At 45.0% G+C, this 22097-nt stretch overlaps 1 protein-coding gene across 1 annotated transcript in view; it reads right to left on the reverse strand.

The window, feature by feature from the left end:
* Positions 1-22097, reverse strand: part of ncor2 (nuclear receptor corepressor 2) — a 117725-nt gene that overhangs the window by 84401 nt on the left and 11227 nt on the right. The window contains 2 exon segments of the mRNA XM_048243487.1: positions 2880-2992; positions 7546-7787. Coding sequence (XP_048099444.1) covers positions 2880-2992; positions 7546-7653 — 221 coding nt within the window. The 5' untranslated portion in view covers positions 7654-7787.

The raw sequence follows: 22097 nt of genomic DNA on the forward strand, positions 1-22097 counted from the left end.
CAGACTCTTCTGCCATCTTTAACAAAAGGGCATAAGGGAGGGAGAAACCCCTCACACACAGTGCCTGGCCCTACATAGCCTTACACACACAGTGTTAGACTTGCCAGTCAGGCTGCGATAAGGGACACACAGCTGATGGACAGCCATTAGGTTGTTAGGGAACCCACAGTTTAAGCAGCACTCTGCTGGCACCACCACATTGCTTTTATATAGAACTTTTCAAGGCACCCAAAGCACATCACAGTGAAGGGGGAACCTCTCTCATCACCGACTTTAATGTGGCTTTACAATCTGTTTGGATATGCACGCTCTTATATCCACAGGATTGCACTGTACAATTTGTGAAGGTTTTCTACTAACCTACACATTTCCATTCCACTCCATTATAGACAAAATACCAGCTGAAATCAGTTGCATTATTTATTTATTTTAAAACAGGGCAGCAGTTTTCAGATTGCATTATGGGCTTACATTACAATTGCAAAAGGGTTCTCCAATGTTTTCTCTCAGTTAGCCTTTTAAAATGATACCAGATTAGTAAACAGAATGTGCCTTTGGAAAATTGAATGAATGGTTGCTGATAATGGGCAGTGTAGATATTGCATTAAAGATCAGCCATTTCTTTGTACAACAGTCGAGAACCCTTTTGGAGGCGCACACACACACACACACACACACACACACACACAGCTTTATTGTTGAAGAAACTGAAGTAGAACAGAGAAAGGCAGGTTCTGGTGTACCCCACCACACACACACACACACACAGAGAGGGAGTTCCGCAAGTGCCTCTCATAGCTGGGCTGATGAGGGAGTGTGATAAGGACGCAGGTGCTCTGGCAGGGGAATTTCCTGCTCTCGGCGGAGCCAGCAGCCCATCTGCAGGGGTAACCTGCTGCTGGATGCCTGAAAACTACTCTCCAGCACTGAGCGGTGAGCACAGACAGAGCTACCATGACCTCACCCACAGCACGCAGGCTCGCACTCAAAAGAGCTGGGCTTGGACGACTGGCGTGGCCTTCATGCAACAGCTGCTCTGTCCAAACAGGGTACTCTGAGGCAAGGGCCAGTACAATTACTCAGATGCTCATTAACAGGTAACTATACCAATTACTCAGATGCTCATTAACAGGTAACTGTATCTATTGTTGCAGCCAAAAAGACATGTGCTGTATTTCATTTTGCACACTATCATATGGATTACGGTCTGAAAATGGCAACAAGATGGCCAAAATAGTCATCACAACAACAAGGAATAGCCCAGGTACTGATCGTCTTAACACCACTCCTGTGTAAAACATATTGCCAGACTTTTCCATAGCTGAAGCCAGCACGCCCAGGAAAGTGTGTGCTTGAATCTCTTACATCAACACATACAGAACAGGAAAGGGAGATTAACTCTAACATGATACCAAGAAACACCCACACACTCTCCTCTCTAAGGGATGCGATCACAGGCAATGCAAACATGGCTAAAGAGTCTACCAGGGTTAGAGAAGGGTAAAACTATGAAGGCTGTTAAAACTATAAAATGTATAACTGTGAAGACGAGTGTGTGTGTGTGTGTGTGTGTGTGTGTGTGTGTGTGTGTGTGTGTGTGTGGGGGAGCATAGCCGTTAGCACATGTGGCCTAAGTTTGCATATTTGAGTACATCTGCATGTAGAATTCTGGTCTCCCTACTTTGTAAGCTGTAAGCATGACCATGTGTGCATTAGGGGTGGGCGATATGGACAAAAAATAATATCTCGATATTTTTTGTGATTTTGGCGATAACGATAATTAGTCCGATAAGTTACTTTACAGCTCATTATTTATGAATAGCATCATTACAATAATAACCAATAACCTAACCTGTGACTTTTTAACCAAATCAACCAATGCATTGTCACTCTGACACATTTCCAATTCTGCCCCCACTTGTGTGTGTTTGGCAATGACATGGTAGCCAGCTACATTAGAGAAGATGAATAGGCCTTTCCCAAGAGAAAGTCTGAAGCTGAAGTTCCTTTCAAACCTTTACATAGGATTCACTGTAAAACTAAGCAGACCAACAGAGTACATCTCAGTTATGTCCTTCGATGTTTTGTTTAAGAGCAATCATGTAGGCTAGCATTCCAAGTTACAGAATATAAACTAATGCGTTAGCTTATGGCTAATGTATATGAGAAATCCCATAGAGATGCTAACGGTTAGCATCGTAAACGTACATATTTAGAGTGGACTTCAGTCCATTTCCAAAGGAGTTACATGAGAATAGTTCTTTGTTTACAACTGACTATTAAAATACTCAAAGGCTAATGTTTTCTCTCCATATAATACCGTGTAGGAAAAACGTGACCGTCTCATCAATGCTACTTGAACAGAAGTAGCCGTATAAAACCCCAAGTAGGCTACTCTCGCTGCACAAAATAAACATTAGGCGGGCGTGGGACAATGTTGTGACCCACTAGTGATCATGTGACACTTGCTCTGCTGCAGCCAGGGGCTTCTCCCGCATACACCTCCTGTTAATGTAGGCTACAGTATGAGTCTTCAATGCGTGATTTTGAGTGTTTTTTCCCCATAAGTAATTTAAATACTCGATAATGTCAATTTGCACATCGTTAAAACAACAATCACGATATTATCGCAGACGATATATATCGCCCACCCCTAGTGTGCACATGTGTAGGACAGGAAGAGATAGGAAGACGGATGTAATGCAAACAAATGGCTGAAATACCTTCCCTATCCAATCACATAACAACATTAATATGACAAAATTCTGCAATGATATGGCATAACATTCTTTCCTATCAATATGGTTGCAGGTACATGGTGATTGGTGTGTGTGTGTGTGTGTGTGTGTGTGTGTGTGTGTGTGTGTGTGTGCGCTCACCTTTCGTTACCAGGCTGGAACTCTGACAGCAGGGAGGGTCGGCGGCGGTGCTGGGACAGGGCCAGGTGTGCTGGGTAGTCCCGTGAGTGATGGTAGTCCACCAGCCCCACATCCTGAAACAAACACACACACAATCAGTATAAGGAGGATAACATCACAGCATCACATTGCAACAAAAACTAGAACAAGATGCACATACAGCACAGAGATAGTCATCTCAAAACATACAGACCAGTGCATCAATACCATTGCAAAACACAAGGAGGATTCCTCTTTGCGTGTTGCTCGTGTAGGGTTTTAAATCAACAAGTTAAATGTTAAAAATCACTGGTCAGGTGCTGTAGGCAGCAGTCAACTAGTTATGAACAAAATGACTAAAGGCTAGACAGGCTAGACATTCCAATGTATAGAAGTACTTCTCCAAAAATGACACCTGTTCCACTGTCACAAATAAGTTGTGCACTGCTGCACTAATGTACAATAAGAACTTGTCTGCTATGTTTAAACACATAAAGGTGAAACACCCGCTGCCAACAACTAGCACAGGCACTGTACTTGTTCATAATGACTAGTCGACAACTTTTATTAAACACTTGTCAGCTAATATCAAGTGGTTGTGAAAGCCCTGTGCTACATACATGATTCTTAGTTGAGTGCTTAAATGAAACCCTATAAGGGTCTGTTAGCCTTCACTAAAGTAATGAAACATGGATTAATCAATCTTAACGGAGCCTAGATATCATGTAAATATTTTCATGCTGCATGTAGGCCTATCCTTTAGCCTCCACTATGGTGGCCAAACCATTTGGACACTTCTGCATATACACTACCCCCAATCTGGATAGGGTGACATGATTCAGCTCTTATGCCAACACAGCTCCTTACATCTCAGGGCACTACAGTGCGCCCATTTCACTCGCACATGCGAGTAAAAATGATGCCGTGCGAGTGCAAAAAAATATTTAAGCGCACTGGTGCGAATGACTTCTAACCATGTCAATGTTTGTCTACAAAATACACCGCAACATCGAAACATTACTGGTGCAAACCATAGAATCAATCCACGAATTCAGCATAAAACTACACTTCCCATCAATGTTAGCAGTTTCGTTGTGACTCGCTAGTAATCGCTTCTATCAAATTCAAGAGCGGCAGAAAAGCGGAAAGTTAGACTAGCCAGCCAAGATGCAAAGATTGAAGAAATTAGTTCTTCTATCCACCCGAATTCATTGGATATAGGAGGAACAGGATGTGATTCTGAGAATGCAGTGAGAGAAGGAAAGGTAACCTAACATGCCTTTCAGCCCAGTTGACGATATTGGCTGCAATATGCAAAATATAGCTGTAGCGAACCCGCACAAAAGTAGCCTCCAGTAATACTCCCATTTTATTCAAACGGTAGAACGCTACTGACAACTCCAGGCTTCCATGCATGCTTGTTTGTTTACACCCGAATACAAGCTGAAGTGCAAAACGAAAGTAGGCCTAACGCTTGCCTACTGCCCCTATCAATACAGATATTTCAAAATAAAAACTAAAAGTATAAAACATATATCCTTGATTAGCCTATGTTGGGTTTTGTGGAAGAGAAAATGGACTGTTTTAGTAGTAGTATTAGGCAGTATGCAGTCAGATAGGTCACCATGGGCATATTTGGTTTAGCTATAGATGGAGTCACAAATAAATAAATTAGCCTACATTTGGCAGGATACTTGATGTACAGGCTAAATGCAAATATGGCAATGTATTATATTATTTTACATTAACAAAATGTAGGAAAATAGAACAGACTGAAAATAAAGTAGGCACTGATCTTTAAAATCCTGTTTCCTGTAGCCTAAATGTTGTCAGTCATTCTTAATGTGACCTAACTGACTGTGCGCCCAAATTTTTGTCTGTGCTCCTAAATTTTTTAACTTTGGGCACAAGTGCTCCTGAATTTATTTTTTAAGTGTAGAGCCCTGCATCTGAACCCTGAATACACATGCAGGAGTTCACAGATCCTTTCTGAAAAACATCCAACATGCCCAGGGCTCCAAATATGCTGCCATACACAGCACAGGTCACGTTCCCGAGATTCTACATTAGTTTGACACTTCAAAATGCTAATCCACTTCACCAAATCCTCTGTCAATCCCTCTCTCTCACACACAGCTAGTAATGCCAATGCCACACAGATCTGACACCAGCAACAGTCCTCCTCCCCAATGCCTCCCGCTTTCCTTGTCTCCATCTCGGTTCTCTCACCGGCCATCTCCTCTCATCTACATCACCGTCGCCATCACCTCGGCCCTCCTGTTGAATCCTACACACACCCCCACACACACACACCGCACACACACACACCCGCAAATAGGACCAAAACCTATGGCTTAAAATGATTTCATAATGACAGAAAGCTATGTAAATCGCGTGGTAATTTTTTTTAAAAGAAGGCAAAATAGTGTAATATTTTCACAGTTTTTATTGTACACACACTGAAAAATATTGAGGCAAATTGTAGACCCTTCCATGTACAACTAAACACGGATGTTGAAGGTCTTGCTTAAGTGGATTTTTAAAAATGGCACTTTCAGAAACAAGAGATGCTGTAGGCCTATTTTCAGTTTTATAGCTGATTGTCTTATTTTGTTTACAAGTTACAGATGGAGTCTGGGTACTTATTGTAGGCCCAACTGTTTACATCTTACACACTTCAGGCTGTTGTAGATAGCTCAGAGGAGAGAGACAGTATGCCACTAGGTGGTAGAACCTGCAGCACAATAAAAAAAAAATAGCTTTCTGCATTTTTGTTTTGCTTTTCCCTCCATTGTACCGAACTCGTACCGAAACCATGATGTCCGAACCGAGATATGAACCGAACCGTGACTTCTGTGTACCGTTACACCCCTAACACACACACACACACACACACTTTCTTTAGACAATGGGCACAAAAAACAAAGAATGGTGGGTCTCTTTCTCTCGTCCTCCTTCCTTTCTTTACAGTCTTTATATCTAGTGTACCTCCCCCTGGTCAGTGATTTATAGCGGCACATTACCTGGAGATCATTAAATTAGACGAAAATTTGTGGACATGTGCTTTCTCTCTAGCTCCTGACTCAAATGATGGTCTCTGTGTCGAAATGAATGTATTGTGTGTGTTAGAGAGACAGCTGCAAAAAGTCCTGACTAAATATGCTAAAAATAAAAATAAGCATAATGATAAAGTGTGTGTGTGTGTGTGTAGCTACAGTAGTAGTGACAGAGCAAAAACATCGATAAACCAACAAACAAACCAGGCTCACACAGGGCAGAGCTGACAAACATTCAAGCATTACACCCACCCATATCTTGCCATGAGGATAGCCGTAGCCTTGTGCAAAGCAGCACATCCTACGCAGAAGCCACCATATGGCCTAGAACATGATAGACTGCAGTGCATGCTGGGAATGGGGGGTATTAGTGGCTGAATACAGTACTGGGCAGACAGGCTACAACAAGAAGGTGGATGGGTGAATGGAGGAAGAGCAATTGTGGGGGAGGAAGAGAGAGAGAGAGAGGGAGAAAGAGATGAAGAGAGTTAGAGAGGGAGGGAGAGAGAGGGATGGAGAGCAACTAATGGAGGGGGAGAGGGGAGGGTCATGACCTCCAGTGGAGCGTGATAATTCTCTGTTGGCAAAATCCTCTCCGGCTGCAGGGGTCTTATCATGCGTGATTCTTACACACACACACACAGTTTAAGGGGCTGTCTACAAGACACCCAAAGTCCAGTCAACCCAAAACACCCTCTCAAACACACAGCAAACCCATCCATAAACCTGCTGTTTCATTTATCAGTGCAAGACATTTAATTACTTCTTTTGTAAGAAGAAAAAACAGCAAATGGCACTTACTGAGGCACATGATGACCTGCTGAATACTTAAACCTCTAGCACTGGGTATTTTCTCCTTCAATGTCTACTGTGTAAGCTGGAGCTGCCTAGTGTACTACCCTGTTCCAATGTAATACTCCATGTTATATTGTCCCTCTGCTCCAAAACTCTCGTGGATGAGCTGCACTGTTAGGCTCCATCTGCCTCAGGAGGGTGAGCGCTCACTTGCAGCCCCATCTAAGGGGTCACTACAGGTCAAGGCACTCTAGCGGTTGTCTAAATGGCTGGAACGAGAATACCTAGGCAGCCCTGTGGCCTGGACCCATGCTCCCGGGACCAGGGAACTCCAGGGCAAATCAGATAGCCCTGCTTTAATTAACCCCCAAAGCCAAAAATTCCCCCTCCCCATGCCGCCCTGTCCACCTGCACCTAATCCTATTGCAGGGGTGAGGAGATCATTGCCCCAGTCACCAAGGGCAAGCAGATTACCATGCCTGGATGTCTACGGGTTCTCAAAAGCAGCACACAAGTGACAGGTGAATGCAATGAAAACGTTACAGATTACAGATTAGAAAAGTAAATACATGGGAGTACGGACATGTCAGTACCCACAACACTACCCATACTGAGAATGCTTGTGACTGTGTACTGGGAAATACATTCAATGGGCATGCTAATAATGGTTGGTGTGTGTGTGTGTGTGTCAGTGTGTGTGTGTGTGTGTGTGTGTGTGTGTGTGAGAGAGAGAGAGAGAGTGAGAGTGAGAGTGAGAGTGAGAGAGAGAGAGAGAGAGAGAGAGACCCCACACTTACCGTGTGTGAGCGTTGCATCTGCAGAGGCAGGGTGGCGGGGCTGGGCAGGTGACGCGGGTCGATGCCTCGGCTGCGGCCCTGGGGCAGCTGCTGCCCGTGAGACGACATGGCAGCCGGGGGGACGGGCACTGGCGAGCGACTTCCTCTAGGCACAGAAAGTGGCCGTGGCTGGGACAGCGATGCCGTGCATTTTGGGCAGTGAAGGGGGGCAGGGGTTGGAGGAGGGGCTGCCGGTCAGCGACCTGAAAGTGACAAAATGAACAAAGAACAGTCAGGATCAGAGATGAACAGACAGAGAACTTGACAAGTAAACACGAGAGTGCTACGGTAAGTAAACATTCCCTGCCATGTAGCTATTGGCGAAAAGACACACTTATTTGGGAAGCTGGGCGGTTGGTTGGACTGTGTGTGTGTGTGTGTGTGTGTGTGTGTGTGTGTGTGTGTGTGAGTGTGTGAGTGTGTGAGTGTTAATGGGCAAGGCCTTTCCGGGAAAAGGCCCAGAAACTGTCAGAAGCAATCCATCACTGCTGCGGCAGCTGTCAGGAGTTCAAGACACAGACAGAAGAGAAGTGTAAAAGAGTGTGTATGTGTGAGAGTGTGTGTGTGTGTGTAGGAAAGCGAGGGAGAAAACTCTGCATTCACACCTGCTTGTGACCGGATACAACCCCTTCACGCTACACGGAGTCCGAAACTCCCTTCAATGCTCTCTTTCTCTCCATCTCTACTGACCGTCTCGGAGCACGTTTCACTGGCCAACGCTCACCCCCAACTTCAGCCCACTCTCCCCACGCCAAATCCTCTCTACCCATCTCACTGACAAACAGAGACATCCACGCTGTCTCCACCTCTTTAACTCAGTCCCAGTGTCACAGCCAAACAAAGACACACTCTCCCCTTAGAATTATAAGGTTCTATCTGCCATTTTGTCAAAATTGAGTTATTGATTCTTATTCTGTGACAACTTAAGGCGGCGAGATGAAGTGCTTCTTGTAGTTGTATGCACTCTTGGACATTATATCTAAAAAGGTTTGTTCCGCTCATCAATATAACTCTATGGAATTCTAAAACTTTGACGCTCAAAAATCTCAGAACTACTCAGAACGTAGATAGAACCATATAATTCCTAGGGGACGACACCTTAAGGTCTGGGTCGTAGTCAAGCAACACAGATGATACACCCCCATCGTGAAACACATCACATGGCACTAGGGGTGTGAATCTTCCCTGGTCTCTCCATTCAATTACAATTATCCCGTCTACAATTTGACTCAATTACACAATGCATTACGATTAAGTGATTCTCAATGCATCTTGGCCTTCAAGATGTTTTTTTTTCATTATTAATAAATACATAAAGAAATTATATATTAATGAATACATTCCTCGAAAAAGTGAATTTATGGATTTCTCTTTCTATTTTTAAGTCAGTCACAACTGTTGAGTACAAGCTGAAATGTTTCCAACTCGCACTAACGATAACAGACCCTAACTGTATCTCACACACACACACACACAGTATTCACACTGAAGAACTTGCACAAATTTCAACACACTCTAATGGCACAAGGAGGACAGATAATATATCACAATTATTCTCACCCAAACAAGCCTAAAGACACACACACACACACACGAGAGGAAGGGAGAGGTGAAGCCCATTCCTTGTGTGTGATGTCCGTAATGAGAGTGTTAGCATTTAATTCTGTACCTCCTGCCAAAAGAAGCTGGCAACGACTGCCACACACACGCACACACCACAGGCTTGCCATCTCTGATATTTAACACGTCAGGTTACAGCCCAATCCTCTTACTAACCTGCATCTTCATTTGTTAATGCACTGCACTCAAAGTTTCTCCCACCATGATGACCGACCCGGCACGCACGCACGCTGAAGTGCCCTTGAGCAAGGCACCTAACCCCTCACTGCTCCCCGAGCGCCGCCGTTGTAGCAGGCAGCTCACTGCGCCGGGATCAGTGTGTGCTTCACCTCACTGTGTGTTCACTGTGTGCTGTTTGTGTTTCACTAATTCACCGATTGGGTTAAATGCAGAGACCAAATTTCCCTCACGGGATCAAAAAAGTATATATACTTATATATATATATATATATACATACATTTGTACTCATTTGTGGATATGAATACGTCCTGTTGAATATAATTGACATCAGTTAACACACACTTTCACTCTCTCATACACACACACACACACAGTTGAACATAATGTGCCGTGAGTCTCTCTTGCACTTGTGGGCCTTACCACTCTGACGGAATGTGAAAAAATAAACACGACTTCACGTTGTGTCAATCACATTTGCACACTCCAAAACTTTTGTCTGTCAAAAAAAGTTTCGGAACAGGCTTGATTTTCTGTGCTTTTTGTGTAGGGTCAGCGAATGAAGTTTCCTACTGCCGCGTTCTGTATTTGACAGGCCGGGGGGAAAAAAACATGCGAATATCACAGATTTTAGTGTGAAAAAGCTTTAACAGGAGCTGCTTTCAGACAACCTCCTCAGTATATGTGGATCTTTGTCAAACGGAGGTCCGACCCTTCGGGTGATTCAGATATGATGCTAACATGCAGCTTTTATGTGTGAACGACACTGGCGCACATGAACAGAATCTCTGCATGGTTGAACACGCATATGTTCTTTGCTTCGTTCAGACACAAGCTCATTTACATAATGTCCGTCGGAAATACTAGGAGGGGAGTAGTGTAAGAGCCGGCTAAGTTCGGAATTCCATATAGCCAGTTATGTTGTTTAGATATACGACCCAACCTCTTGACCTCCGCAGAACATGCAGACTTACACCTAGGTCTGAAAGCAGCTAGAGAAAGATTAGAATCATGACCTTGACGCACACACAAAACAGCTAACCACTGGTGACAACACAGCAGCTGACTAGAACAGCAAACAGAAGTGTTATGAGAGGAAATGCTTCTGTATCAACACATCAGCCAGCACATATGAGCTGTGACCGACAGGGCCCCCTCCACCATCAACCTACACCTTATCAACTGAACTCACTCAAACGTTACTCTCCCAACACAAACAAACCCATCAAGGCACTAATGCAACACAGGAAAGCAAATCTCTCAAACTCAAACAAACACACCACCCACACACACACACCACACACACACACACACACACACGTATGTTCATCAACATTAAGAGCAACTCAGCCACCCATGGAACAGCGGGGGTAAATAAACTAATATGTGTAAACCCCCACCCCTCTCACACACACCAAAACAACAGTCCATTGATTTCCCAGACATTATTCTCCGCTCAAAGCTCGCGGTCCTGAACTGCACACCAGGGAGGAATTCTTTTTAAGTAGCAAACTCCTTCCTTGTGAGTATGACTGACACACACACACACACACCTGCTCCACACACACACACACAAAAGTGTTCCTGTGTCATCTTCCCGTTGGATATGAGCGAGGGTCGTGATCTCCGTGGGGGATGGTATAAAAAGACAAAGGTTTAAAAGACTGACGGAGAGATAAGCCTTCCTTTGTAGCGGCTTTCTACTTCCCTTATTAGTGTGTGTGTGAGTGTGTGTGTGAGAGTGTGTGTGTGTGTGTGTGTGTGTGTGTGTGTGTGTGTGAGTGAGTGAGATTGACATATAAACACCAGCCTGGGCCTCTAGACAGGAGGAGAAACACATGCAATACTGTGTGAGAACACACACACACACACACACACTCTCTCTCTCTCTCTCTGACAGAGCTACACATAGCCACAGGCAGGGGGTTTGGCTGCCTGCCAAGCTGAGAATGAACTCGCTCACCCCTCTCCTTTTCTCTCTCTCTCTCCACTCTAGAGCACTCACCACCTCACTGACTCCCCTGCCTTTGTTCCCTCTTTCTCCATCCCTCCTTTTTATGGTTCCACACACACACACACACACACACACACACACACACACACACAAATAGAAATGCATAGAAGGCAACGCTTTGCAGAGCCCAAAGACAGCTGAAGAGACACAAACTGCAGACGTGAATCCTATGCTTCCATATCCACCTAGCCTTCCAGAACGTTTTAGGAAACAGTCAAACACGCACAAGCTAAAACACCTTCTAGATACTTTACACACAGACACACACACACATTCATGCACACGCTAAGGGGGAAGGGGCTGACCAACCAAATAACATATGTGCTACTTACCACCTGATCAGCTTCTAGATACTTAACACACACTTTTTCACACAGACACACACACACACACACACACAATATCAAGCCTGCACCAAAAGTGCTACAATGGCACAGGCACACTGTACACAAGAGTGACGGCTCAGATCCTGGGAGCAACTTCACACCTTCAGTTCTTTATTTATGGGGGTGGGTAGGGGGTGAGGGTGCAGATCATGTGACACACGCACACACACACACTCTCTGCACCTTGGCCTGTTTCTGCCACTCGGAACATGAGTTACAGTGCGAGAGGGGCTGCCCTTTGGACAGCTACTAGAAGGCTTCCAGTGAGCGCCTCAATCATCCCATCACCTCATGTTAGCCCACACACCCACACCACCACACCACACCAAGGTCAAAAGAAATGACACATGTATACAGTCAGTATACGCATACAAAGAGAATAAGTTGAAAAGGAATGCATCAGTTGAAAAGGAATACAAATACTATCTCCACTAGGTCAAACAGTCCCAAGAGTCATTTTGGACTAGCAGGCACCAACTTATGCCAACCTCAACATGCTCAGCATGCTTTGCATCTGAGCATGTACAAAAACAAAAGCATTTGAGGGAAAGAGTGAGACACGCAGGCAGGCACGCATGCATGCACACATGCACGCCACTCTACTCCAAAGATGACACACATTATCCAATTGTTTTTGTCTTGGTTTCAGTTACAGTTCCAGAGTAAATAGTATCAATCTTAAGAGCAAACACAACCCCCTCTGCTCAACGCATAAAAGAGAACATGCCATCACTGTGTGCAGTTTGTGTATGTGTATGCGTGTGTGTGTGTGTGTGTGTGCGCACAGCCATACACTGTGTGTGTGTGTGCGTTGTGTACATAAAACAGAATGAGAACGACAGTAAGACTGATATGGTAAACCACAGGAATCTCAGTCCAGCAAGAATGTGGCACCTGGACTGAAGACTGGAAAATCTCTCACACACACACACACACTTTCCATTCCTCAGAGCTGATGACCGTACTTGGTTCAAATGAATATCATGTCTCCCCCACTCCATCCTGTGCACATCAATCATCACGCCACACACACACACCTTCTGTTCACAACACTAACTACATAGACTGTTAAATGATGTAATCACACAGTCATTTAAGTTTGACAATCTTACAGTTAAAATCTGATAACCCTTAGGCCTATCTCTTCATGAGAAAAGACACACACACACAGGCTGCTCTTATCAGTTGTCACCACTATCAGCACAGCTCACAACACATAATTGAGGCACCACTCATGTTTACCCAATTTCCACACTGATGGAATGTGCTGAGGGGAATTACAGAGGAACACAGCGCACACACACACACACACAACACCATGACCTGACATTTCCCAGGAAGGTTTTACACTTTTCTCCAAAGGGAGCACTCACTCACTGTGAGTAACAGTGCGTAACTGAAGGTATGTGTGTGTGTTTGTCTGCACCTAAAAATGTCTGTGCCAAAAATGTGTGTGTGTGTGTGTGTGTGTGTGTGTGTGTACTGCACATCTGCGTGTGTGCTTGTGTGAGTGAGCCACCTCCCCCTCAGTCCCTTTGAAGGAGGCGAGGAGTTCGATGATAGGCTGGCCGTGGCCTGGGTGTTTGGGTGGGGAGCTGAGCAGAGCTCTCTGGGGTCAGAGGTCGCCGTGGAGGGCAGTGACCTCCCCAGCAGCACCCCACCCTGCACAGACACAACAAGCCTTTTACAAGGCAAGGGGCCCTGCAGGGGAGCTACCAGCCCCGCACGCACGCGCACACACACACTGTTGCACTATGCACACATGGCCACATTCAATCAGGCCAAGGATAGGTGTGTATGTGTATGAGAGAGATAGAGACTTGTGTGTAAAGACAATATGGGCACCATTGAATGTTTAAGATAGCAAATATTCCTAATAACAGCAGAAGCATTTACTACAACAAACACACCACAAAAAGCACATCATGAGCTCTCACACACACACACACACACACACACAGGTCCCCACACAAAGACCTCCACCTGTCTTTGGCATGCATACTTATCAGGACTTGAAAACAAAAGAGTCCTCTGGGCAAGGAAACTACTACCGAGCAAAGCCAACGAAAGGTCAATGGAAATATAACAACAACAACAACTAACCCTCACCACTGTGTTGTGGTGGTGAAATGTTTGACACGTTTATACATAGGAAGCCACAGTGCACACCATTACCACTATGGGGGAACAGTCAAAGTTTAAACGTGTCAGACAGAGTGTGCAGTCAGGGCTCAAGTCAAGTTAACTTTCCATGTTGACATGGGGACATGCGTGTGGTTGGGGTATGGGGGTGTAAGCATGGCACTGAGCCGTAGGAGAGGACGTCTTTGTGATGCTGGTCACACACACACCCACACAGTCGAGTCAAGAAGGCATCAGTGCTGCTCTGCACGCGCTCAGTGGCCCCTAGCCCAGTGACATTTACATGTTCCATCTCTAGAGGGAGAGCGGGGGAACAACACAGAGCTGTCAGATGAGCCGACGAGCTCACAGGAGTCACTGGCACGCATGCATGCATGCACACACAACAACGACACACACACACACACACACACACACACAAATATCACCAACGGTGACAGAAAAGCGTGTGGCAACACACCTGTGACCTGCTAACACAGCAGTTCAAACAGCTGCACACACACCAAAAATACTCAACACAGAAAAGATTTCCTGAAAATGATCTTTAAAATGACTGATCAAAATGATTTCTTGTACAAGACGACACAGAGAGACACGCAGAGATATTGATGATTAACAGCTTCCTCCATCATGCCATGTTTACAGAGTTGAAAACAATGAACTCTCTTACAGTGCATATCCACAACATTACAAATAACAAACACAATGCAAACAGAGCCACACCTAGCTATTCATTTGGAATAGCAACAGCCCACTTCACAAATGAGGAAACCCCAGTAACTAACAAACAAACACAGACACACACTACTAGCCCATTCTTCAGGGTCGGGTCTAAGCCTGGCATATTATTGGAACACGCTAACCTTTGGGGAAATACATTTATTTGCCGTCCCTACATGTATACTGGAAAAAGTTTATGAAGAAAAAACCCAGAATTATTAGTGAAGTAGATAAACCTGTTCTCAATCAATAAATAAATAAATAAATAAATAAATAAATGCTAAAAAACATTCAGTAATTAGTTCCACATAAATCTAGTGGTAATTGTAGTATTACATTGTGATATACTGTATGTCAAACAACTTCAATCTATGCTGCTAAAATGAATTCTGAATACTGTTACGACAGAACCATTAACGTTAAACATTAAAATAACTCATAACTATCTAAGCATATTTAAGACATAGGCTAGTATGTACATTTTAAATGTAATATGAAAATACATTACATTTTTTTTTTTTTTTAGACTTTAGACTATTTGTTACTGATGTGTGTGTGTGTATGTAGTGCAGAAACCCTGCTCTACATATACACACACACACACACACGCATCAGTGACAAATTCATAGCTTCAGTCCAGGCCAGAACAAACATAACACACCACCTACTCAACATCCCCATCCAGCAGCAGTACAGCGACTCCTACACACTCACAGGCATGCACACCATATAGCAGTTGCATAAGAGCTGAGTGAATGACTCACCACAGAGAAGAGCAATAATCTCAACTAATCCCCACTGTGTGTGTGTGTGTGTGTGTGTGTGTGTGTGTGTGTGTGTGTGTGTGACTGTCAGCCTCTCGACTGCAGTGCCTTTTGGATACAGAGGTGATCTCCTGTCAACAAGTGCTTCAAAGCCAGAGCCTGCTGCTGAGATCTATTACTCAGTTTTTCCTCAAGCCACCGTTTTATGAGTGAGTGTGTATACTGAGTATCTGTCTGTGCTTGCTTGTGTGTGCATGTGTGTGTGTAACTACTGACGTAAAGAACGCCACAATATCAAACACCCGTCTCATACCAAAAGCAAGCAAAAGCGTGGATTAACTTAATCTTGATTTTTTAAAAAACTAGACGACCAATCATATTCATTAAAGCAACACCAAAGAGTTTTTTTGAACTTTAAAATAATGTTTCCAAAATCGTTTTAGTGGTTCATCAACTCGTAACACGGTGAACGGCAATTCCACATTCGCTTCGCGGCCCTCTATCGGCTTTAACCGCACTATGTAAGTTTGTCAGATCGGGTAGCGGATCTGTAGTTCGTGCAAAATATTTTACCTTGTCTGTGGACATCATTGTTTGCAAAGCCGTTGCTGGATAAACAAATAGTGTGCGTGCGACAGAGGGAAAGTTCTTTGGTGTTGCTTTAAATTAACAAGGCCTAGTGTATTCTATACACGGAGAGGCTTAAAGTGTAGGCCGCCTACACAAAATATTCTCTATACTACATTCCTAATAGTTATAAGTCAAGTAAAGTGAGGGCAGGCCGAATGCTGCCACACACACACAGACACAGACACACACACACACTCTTTAGATTCATGTGCTTTAATGGTCTGGTGGGAACAGAGGGAGGCTGTGCCGGGTGACTAATGAAAACTGCAACCATAAATTCAACCTTGCCTCAGACAGAGGGGCCACAAGACCCCATTAGCCCCAGGATCTGGGTACACACTCACACACACCAAACCACCCACCCACACACAAAATCACCGAACTCCACAGATAGATACACACACACAGACACAATTACTTCCCCTTTCTCCACACACATACCTTCCCCTTCAGTGAGAAATCCCTCCATTTAGAAAGTAGACAATTTACAGACACACACACAGCAGCATCCCAGCACACACACACCAACACACCAATGCAGCACAAAAAGCCATACCTCTGTGTGTGCACAGCAGCAGTATGAGGGTGCCCATCCCCCACAGTCACAGCATAATGACTTCCACAACTGTGCCTGAAATATGCAGGAGACAGCTGGCATAGAAACACACACAGTCTCATATTCTCCCTCACACTCACACACCCCCTCAAAGCCCTTCCAGTTGACTGCACTACTGACCAATATCAAACGCATTCATAGAGCAATAAGCACCCCCCAACACACACACACACACACCTTTTGTTTGTGCTGCTCAGGCAGACGGCTATTTTTCAGCAGGCAGCTCAGCAGACCAGAAAATGAGATTCTGAGATCAATAATCTCCCAAGCAACAAGCAAAGGGCTCTTCTTCCCTCTCTCTTTCCTTCCCTCTCTCCCTCCCCCCCCCCTCTCCCTCTTTCTCCAGCCTCATCACAAACACAAACACACACACACACACACACACACTAAGCCGTCCTCAGAGACACACAAAGCTCAGGAAAAAGCAGTGAAGAGAGGACGAGAGAGAGGAAGAAGACACAGAGAGGAGGAGGAGGAGGAGAGGGGATTTAACAGGGCTGTCACTGCCAATGGAGGCCTTGATTAAATTTAGGTCACTAATTACAGGGGACAGGCCAGACAGCAGGAGCACCCTCTCTCTCTGTCCTTGACATATACGCACCTGCACACACACACACACACACACTTTTATTCACACAATCTCTAAATTTGTCATCAAAGTACCTTAGCTCACACAGACAAAGACACTTTGATCACATGCACCCAGTCACAATAGGTTTCTCCTATGCCTACTCTCCCACACACACACACAGTCCAGACTACCTTCATTTGAGGTTTGTATGTCAACCAATGTGCAATGCATATCAAAAACCTCCTAAGTAAGAAGCTACGGCTCATTGTATAGTTATAGTGGCAATCGAGCACACATGACATGACTGCTGGTCACCAACAAAAAGTGTATACAGACGAGGTCCGAAGACCTGTATGCCATTGTGTCAAGCACAGAGGAAGTCATTCTGGTTTAGTGAAGACATGTGATGACAATAACATCACGTGAAATAGACAACAGGGGAATTTGCAATAAAGACGACGCCATTGCATCATGCTCAAGCTATTGCCAATATAGGAGAATATACAACTGAATGGCCCACCTGTGAGAGAATAATGCCCTGGCATGCAGACAGACACTGATAGGCTTGTGGAAAAGTCGACACAAAGAGCAGAATCTCACTCCATTTTGTTTTCCCTCTTCTTACAATGTTGTGTGCAGCAGCTATGAGTATGTGAGGACCTAGAGCTCTACTGTGATTGTTTGCGTGTGTGTGTGTGTGTGTGTGTGTACACACACACACACACACACACAAACACACGCTTAAGTCACCTCTCTCTTCCTTAACGTGTCATTTCCTCTTTCCCACTCTCCATCTCGCTCAGTCTTTTTTTTTTTTTCATAGATGAAAGCGCCAGCAAGCCATCAGGCCCACATCCAGCAGCCACTTCCCCCTGGTCTTCATGAATGGAAACCGTAAACCGCTCCAGAAACCACGCGCTCGGAGCTGATCCCCAGTCAGTGGGCCTGACCTGCGGCGGCTGCTCCCCCAGTCAGGAGCTGCGGCGCGCAGCCATCCCTGGATCAGCAGCCAAAGCTAACCAGAGGACCACTACTGCCGAATGGATGAGAGGGCTAATCACACTAAGTGCTGTGGTCAGGGATGGTGTGTGTGTGTGTGTGTGTGTGTGTGTGTGTGAGTGTGTGTGTGTGTGTGTGAGTGTGTGCGAGAGAGAGAGAGAGACAGGGGGAGGGGCAAGCTGTAGTAGCTGTGGCTGGAAGGAAATCACAGTTATGCAGGCTGTGTGTGTGGGGGGGGGTTTCCTGGTCTAAAAGAGGTAGCAGGCTGTGAAAATGAACAAAGAACTTGCCAGAATAAAAAAAAAAGATAACATGAATGGCTGTCTGTCTGACTTGCTCCAATGGGATGAACCTCTTCCTTATAGGATTAGCATTAGATTCTAACCCTATAAAAAAAAACACACACCATAAGCCATCCCTACACAAACACAAAAAAAGGAAACAGGCAACCAAATACGCCAGCATACCAAGAACAGTTCAGAATGACCTCCGACGTGATGTCAGCGAAGCCCATGCTCTGTGACCTCGTTGGAATGTGCCGGAATGGGAGCTGCCGTGGAGCAGCCAGCGTCGTCAGGAGTGACCAATAAACAGCCATAAAACACACTCACAGCTGGACCGGGGCCCAGCACTGTATTTGTCTCCAAGTGCGAGTGTGTGTGTGTGTTTAAGTAAACACACTTGGATAAGAGGACCAGAGAAGCCTGACAAACACCAGAGAGAGGCTCTGAAGATTATCGTCATACTACAGACACAGAAGAAAAGAGGCAGTGAGGGGTAGGACACACACACACACACAATCACACACAATCATTGTAATCTTGCGCTCCTCAGAAATCAACCTTATCAGTCTACACACTGCAAGAAGGCAGAAACAGCACAGGCCGTATATATTCAGGTACCCTCCCACACACACACTGACAGATGCAGAGAGAAAAATAAAGACAGAGATAGAGATAGCAGATGATTGATATGAAGAAAGAGGGGGCTGAGAAAGGGAAGAAAGTTGTACAGGAGAGGGAGAGGAGAGGAGAGGAGAGGAGAGGAGAGGAGAGAGAGAGAGAGAGAGAGAGAGAGAGAGAGAGAGAGAGAGAGAGAGCCACAGAGGACTGGCCCAGGGAAACTGGGGGACCAACACTGGGCAGCCACAGAGAAAACAATGGAGGCGTTCGGAAATGACAGAATGCCTTTCCCAACGCCAAGTGTTCCACAGTAGCACCCCACGCACGCACACACACACACACACACACACGTTTTCAGCTTGCCTCTCCTCTCATCCCCTCCCCCGCTCTCACAGTTGGCCTCCCACACACACAGCTTCCCGGAGCGGATGACGGCTCCTGGAAAAACGAGTTCCTTTGTCTGAGTGCTGCTGTGACATCATGCCTGCTTACTGTAACGTGTGTGTGTGTGTGTGTGTGTGTGTGTGAACAATAGAGCCAGTGATGGTCGAGTCAGGAGGGCACACTAGCAGGAGCCTGCTGATTCTCCAGTCTTTGGAGTGTTTACTGGTGTGAGCAACACTGCCCCTCCTCCACCCACTCACTTTCTCACTCTCACTAGAGACCATCATACTGTAAACCATGCTAAACAAATGCCTCAGTCACAGACACACATGCCCACGTCTATTCCGAGAACAGGAAGGGAGAAGAGGAGAGGAGAGTAAGAGAGATAGAGGAAGACAATAAGAGACTAAGCCAAACAGACAAAGTAATGTACGGGAGTTGGTGAATGGACTCTGTGTGTGTCTGTGTGAGTTTGTGGTGAACGGTTTAAACTGGGCTTTGAAAAAGTGACAAATCAAATTACAATCGCAAAAAAATCTGTCAGAAAAATTGCAATTAAGAGATTTTCCCCAAATTGTACAGCTCTGTGAGGCATCACAGTAGTGTATGACTTTGTTTAAGGCCATTGTAGCACTGCTGTTGCAGGCTTGATACTGACTGTGTGTGTGTGCATGTATGTGACAGCACAGGAGGTTCCACTGAGGACTTGTTGTGAGCAGTGCTTTATGGTTTGCACGAAAGGGTGGGGGAGGAGGGAGGGGTGCAGTCCGTCGGTCTGTTATTGTCAGGCTTTCACTGTGATGTGCCAGTCCCACACACACAGTGAAATCTGTGCCGGTTGCTGCTCCCAGTGAGGCCCCAGCTCAGGCCAACACACCCCCGTTTCATAAGCTGCCACCCTGTTTCATAATCACACATCACAGACGGGGAGAGAGAGAGAGAGAGAGATCTAGTCAATACCAACTCAAGAGCGGTGTGAGTCGTGCGTCCTATCTGCCGTCCTTTCTGACCATGTCCCTCAAACGCGGAGATATTACTGTGTGCTGTGTGGGAGGAATGGTTGTGAAAGTGTGTATGACTAAAAGTGTGAAGGAAGACATGAAGAAGGGATGAAAGAGGAAAGCGATGGAGTGGGTGGGGTGGCGAGAGAGAGAGAGAGAGAGAGAGAGAGACTGCCTGTTAACCACTCCCAGCCTGGGGCCCCCTGCTCTGACTGAGGTTGTTTTCCATGATGACCGGGTTTGGGCCACACCCTCCTTAACTGCGTTTAAGACGCAGAGAGCCCAGGAGATTACAGCATGACCCCTGTGCCTCGCTGGGGTGGGTGGGGGGAGGGAGAGGAGAGGGAGAGAGAGAGAGAGAGAGAGAGAGAGAGAGAGAGGAGACTCTTCAAAGCCCTACCTGATTTCTACAACAGTTGAGGTCAACCAATCTGACAAGATAAAGGCCCATCCACACCAAGAACGATAACTATAACCATAACGATAAAAGTGTTCACACTGAACAACAATAAACAGTCTCTCCTTGTGTTAATGAATGTGACGGTTAAAATTCGATGGGTTCTGATTGGCTATTAGCTGTTTATCGTTCTGAAAATCGCTCTGAAAGTGATGCCCAACGATATCGTTCTTCATGTCATTATCGTTATAGTTTGTGTGTGAACGCTGTCATTTATATTAACGAGAACAATATTTATTTATAGTTATCGTTCTTGGCCTTGACCTGCAGCCAGTTAATGTGCTGGGTAGCAACAGGGAGCACTTTTGTTGCAGGGCTCCAGACTAACTTTTTGCACTGGTTGCACTGGTTGCACTGGTGCTTAGGTGCACCAGCACAAAAGTTAGGTGCACCCAAATTTTCAACCACATCGCATTTAACACCGCAGCAGGTTCACTTTTCTTCCTTAGTTACTGTCCTATATAGGTTGTCCTATGACTTATGATTTACAATTCTACAAGAAAAGTAACTTAATGAAGTGATGGTGCTTTAAGTGCTTCACTGAGCTGAAATTTAAACTTAAAACATCTCAAGATTAATTAAATAAAAATAATAGTGAATAAATTAATAGTGCACGTCTTTTAAGGGCTTCAAACTGCACATCTCATGGCTCAATGTCTTACATACTATCCTTCATAATCTTTAGGCCTTGGCTAAACCAGCTCGCCATGCTAGCATCTTCCATAGAAATGTATTTGAGCACAAAGAGATGTTCCAAGTAGCCTGGGGGATTTTTATGTGATTTTGCAATGATGATTGCAATAATCATTTGACAGCCCCACAATGCAATTTACTTTTTAATTTGAGTATTTTTAAATTTTCAATAAGAACATCACTATGGATAATGCAGTAACGAAATGGTAGGCCTATTATTATAGGCTATTGCAATGACTTACCATGCTCGATCTAAATGTGTCCATTCAATTCACCGTACACAATGACCAGTTATACATGCAGGGAATATTCGGGCTTTAAATGTAGCAGCGATATTCGGTTTGCGCCAAATACCGGATTAAATAGATTGATGTCATCAGAATGAGTTTACACAACTTGCGCGCAAAACTAATATTACTGTTGAAAACCGGGTTAC

This window comes from Alosa alosa, chromosome 5 (assembly GCF_017589495.1).
Source record: "Alosa alosa isolate M-15738 ecotype Scorff River chromosome 5, AALO_Geno_1.1, whole genome shotgun sequence".
NCBI lineage: Eukaryota > Metazoa > Chordata > Actinopteri > Clupeiformes > Clupeidae > Alosa > Alosa alosa.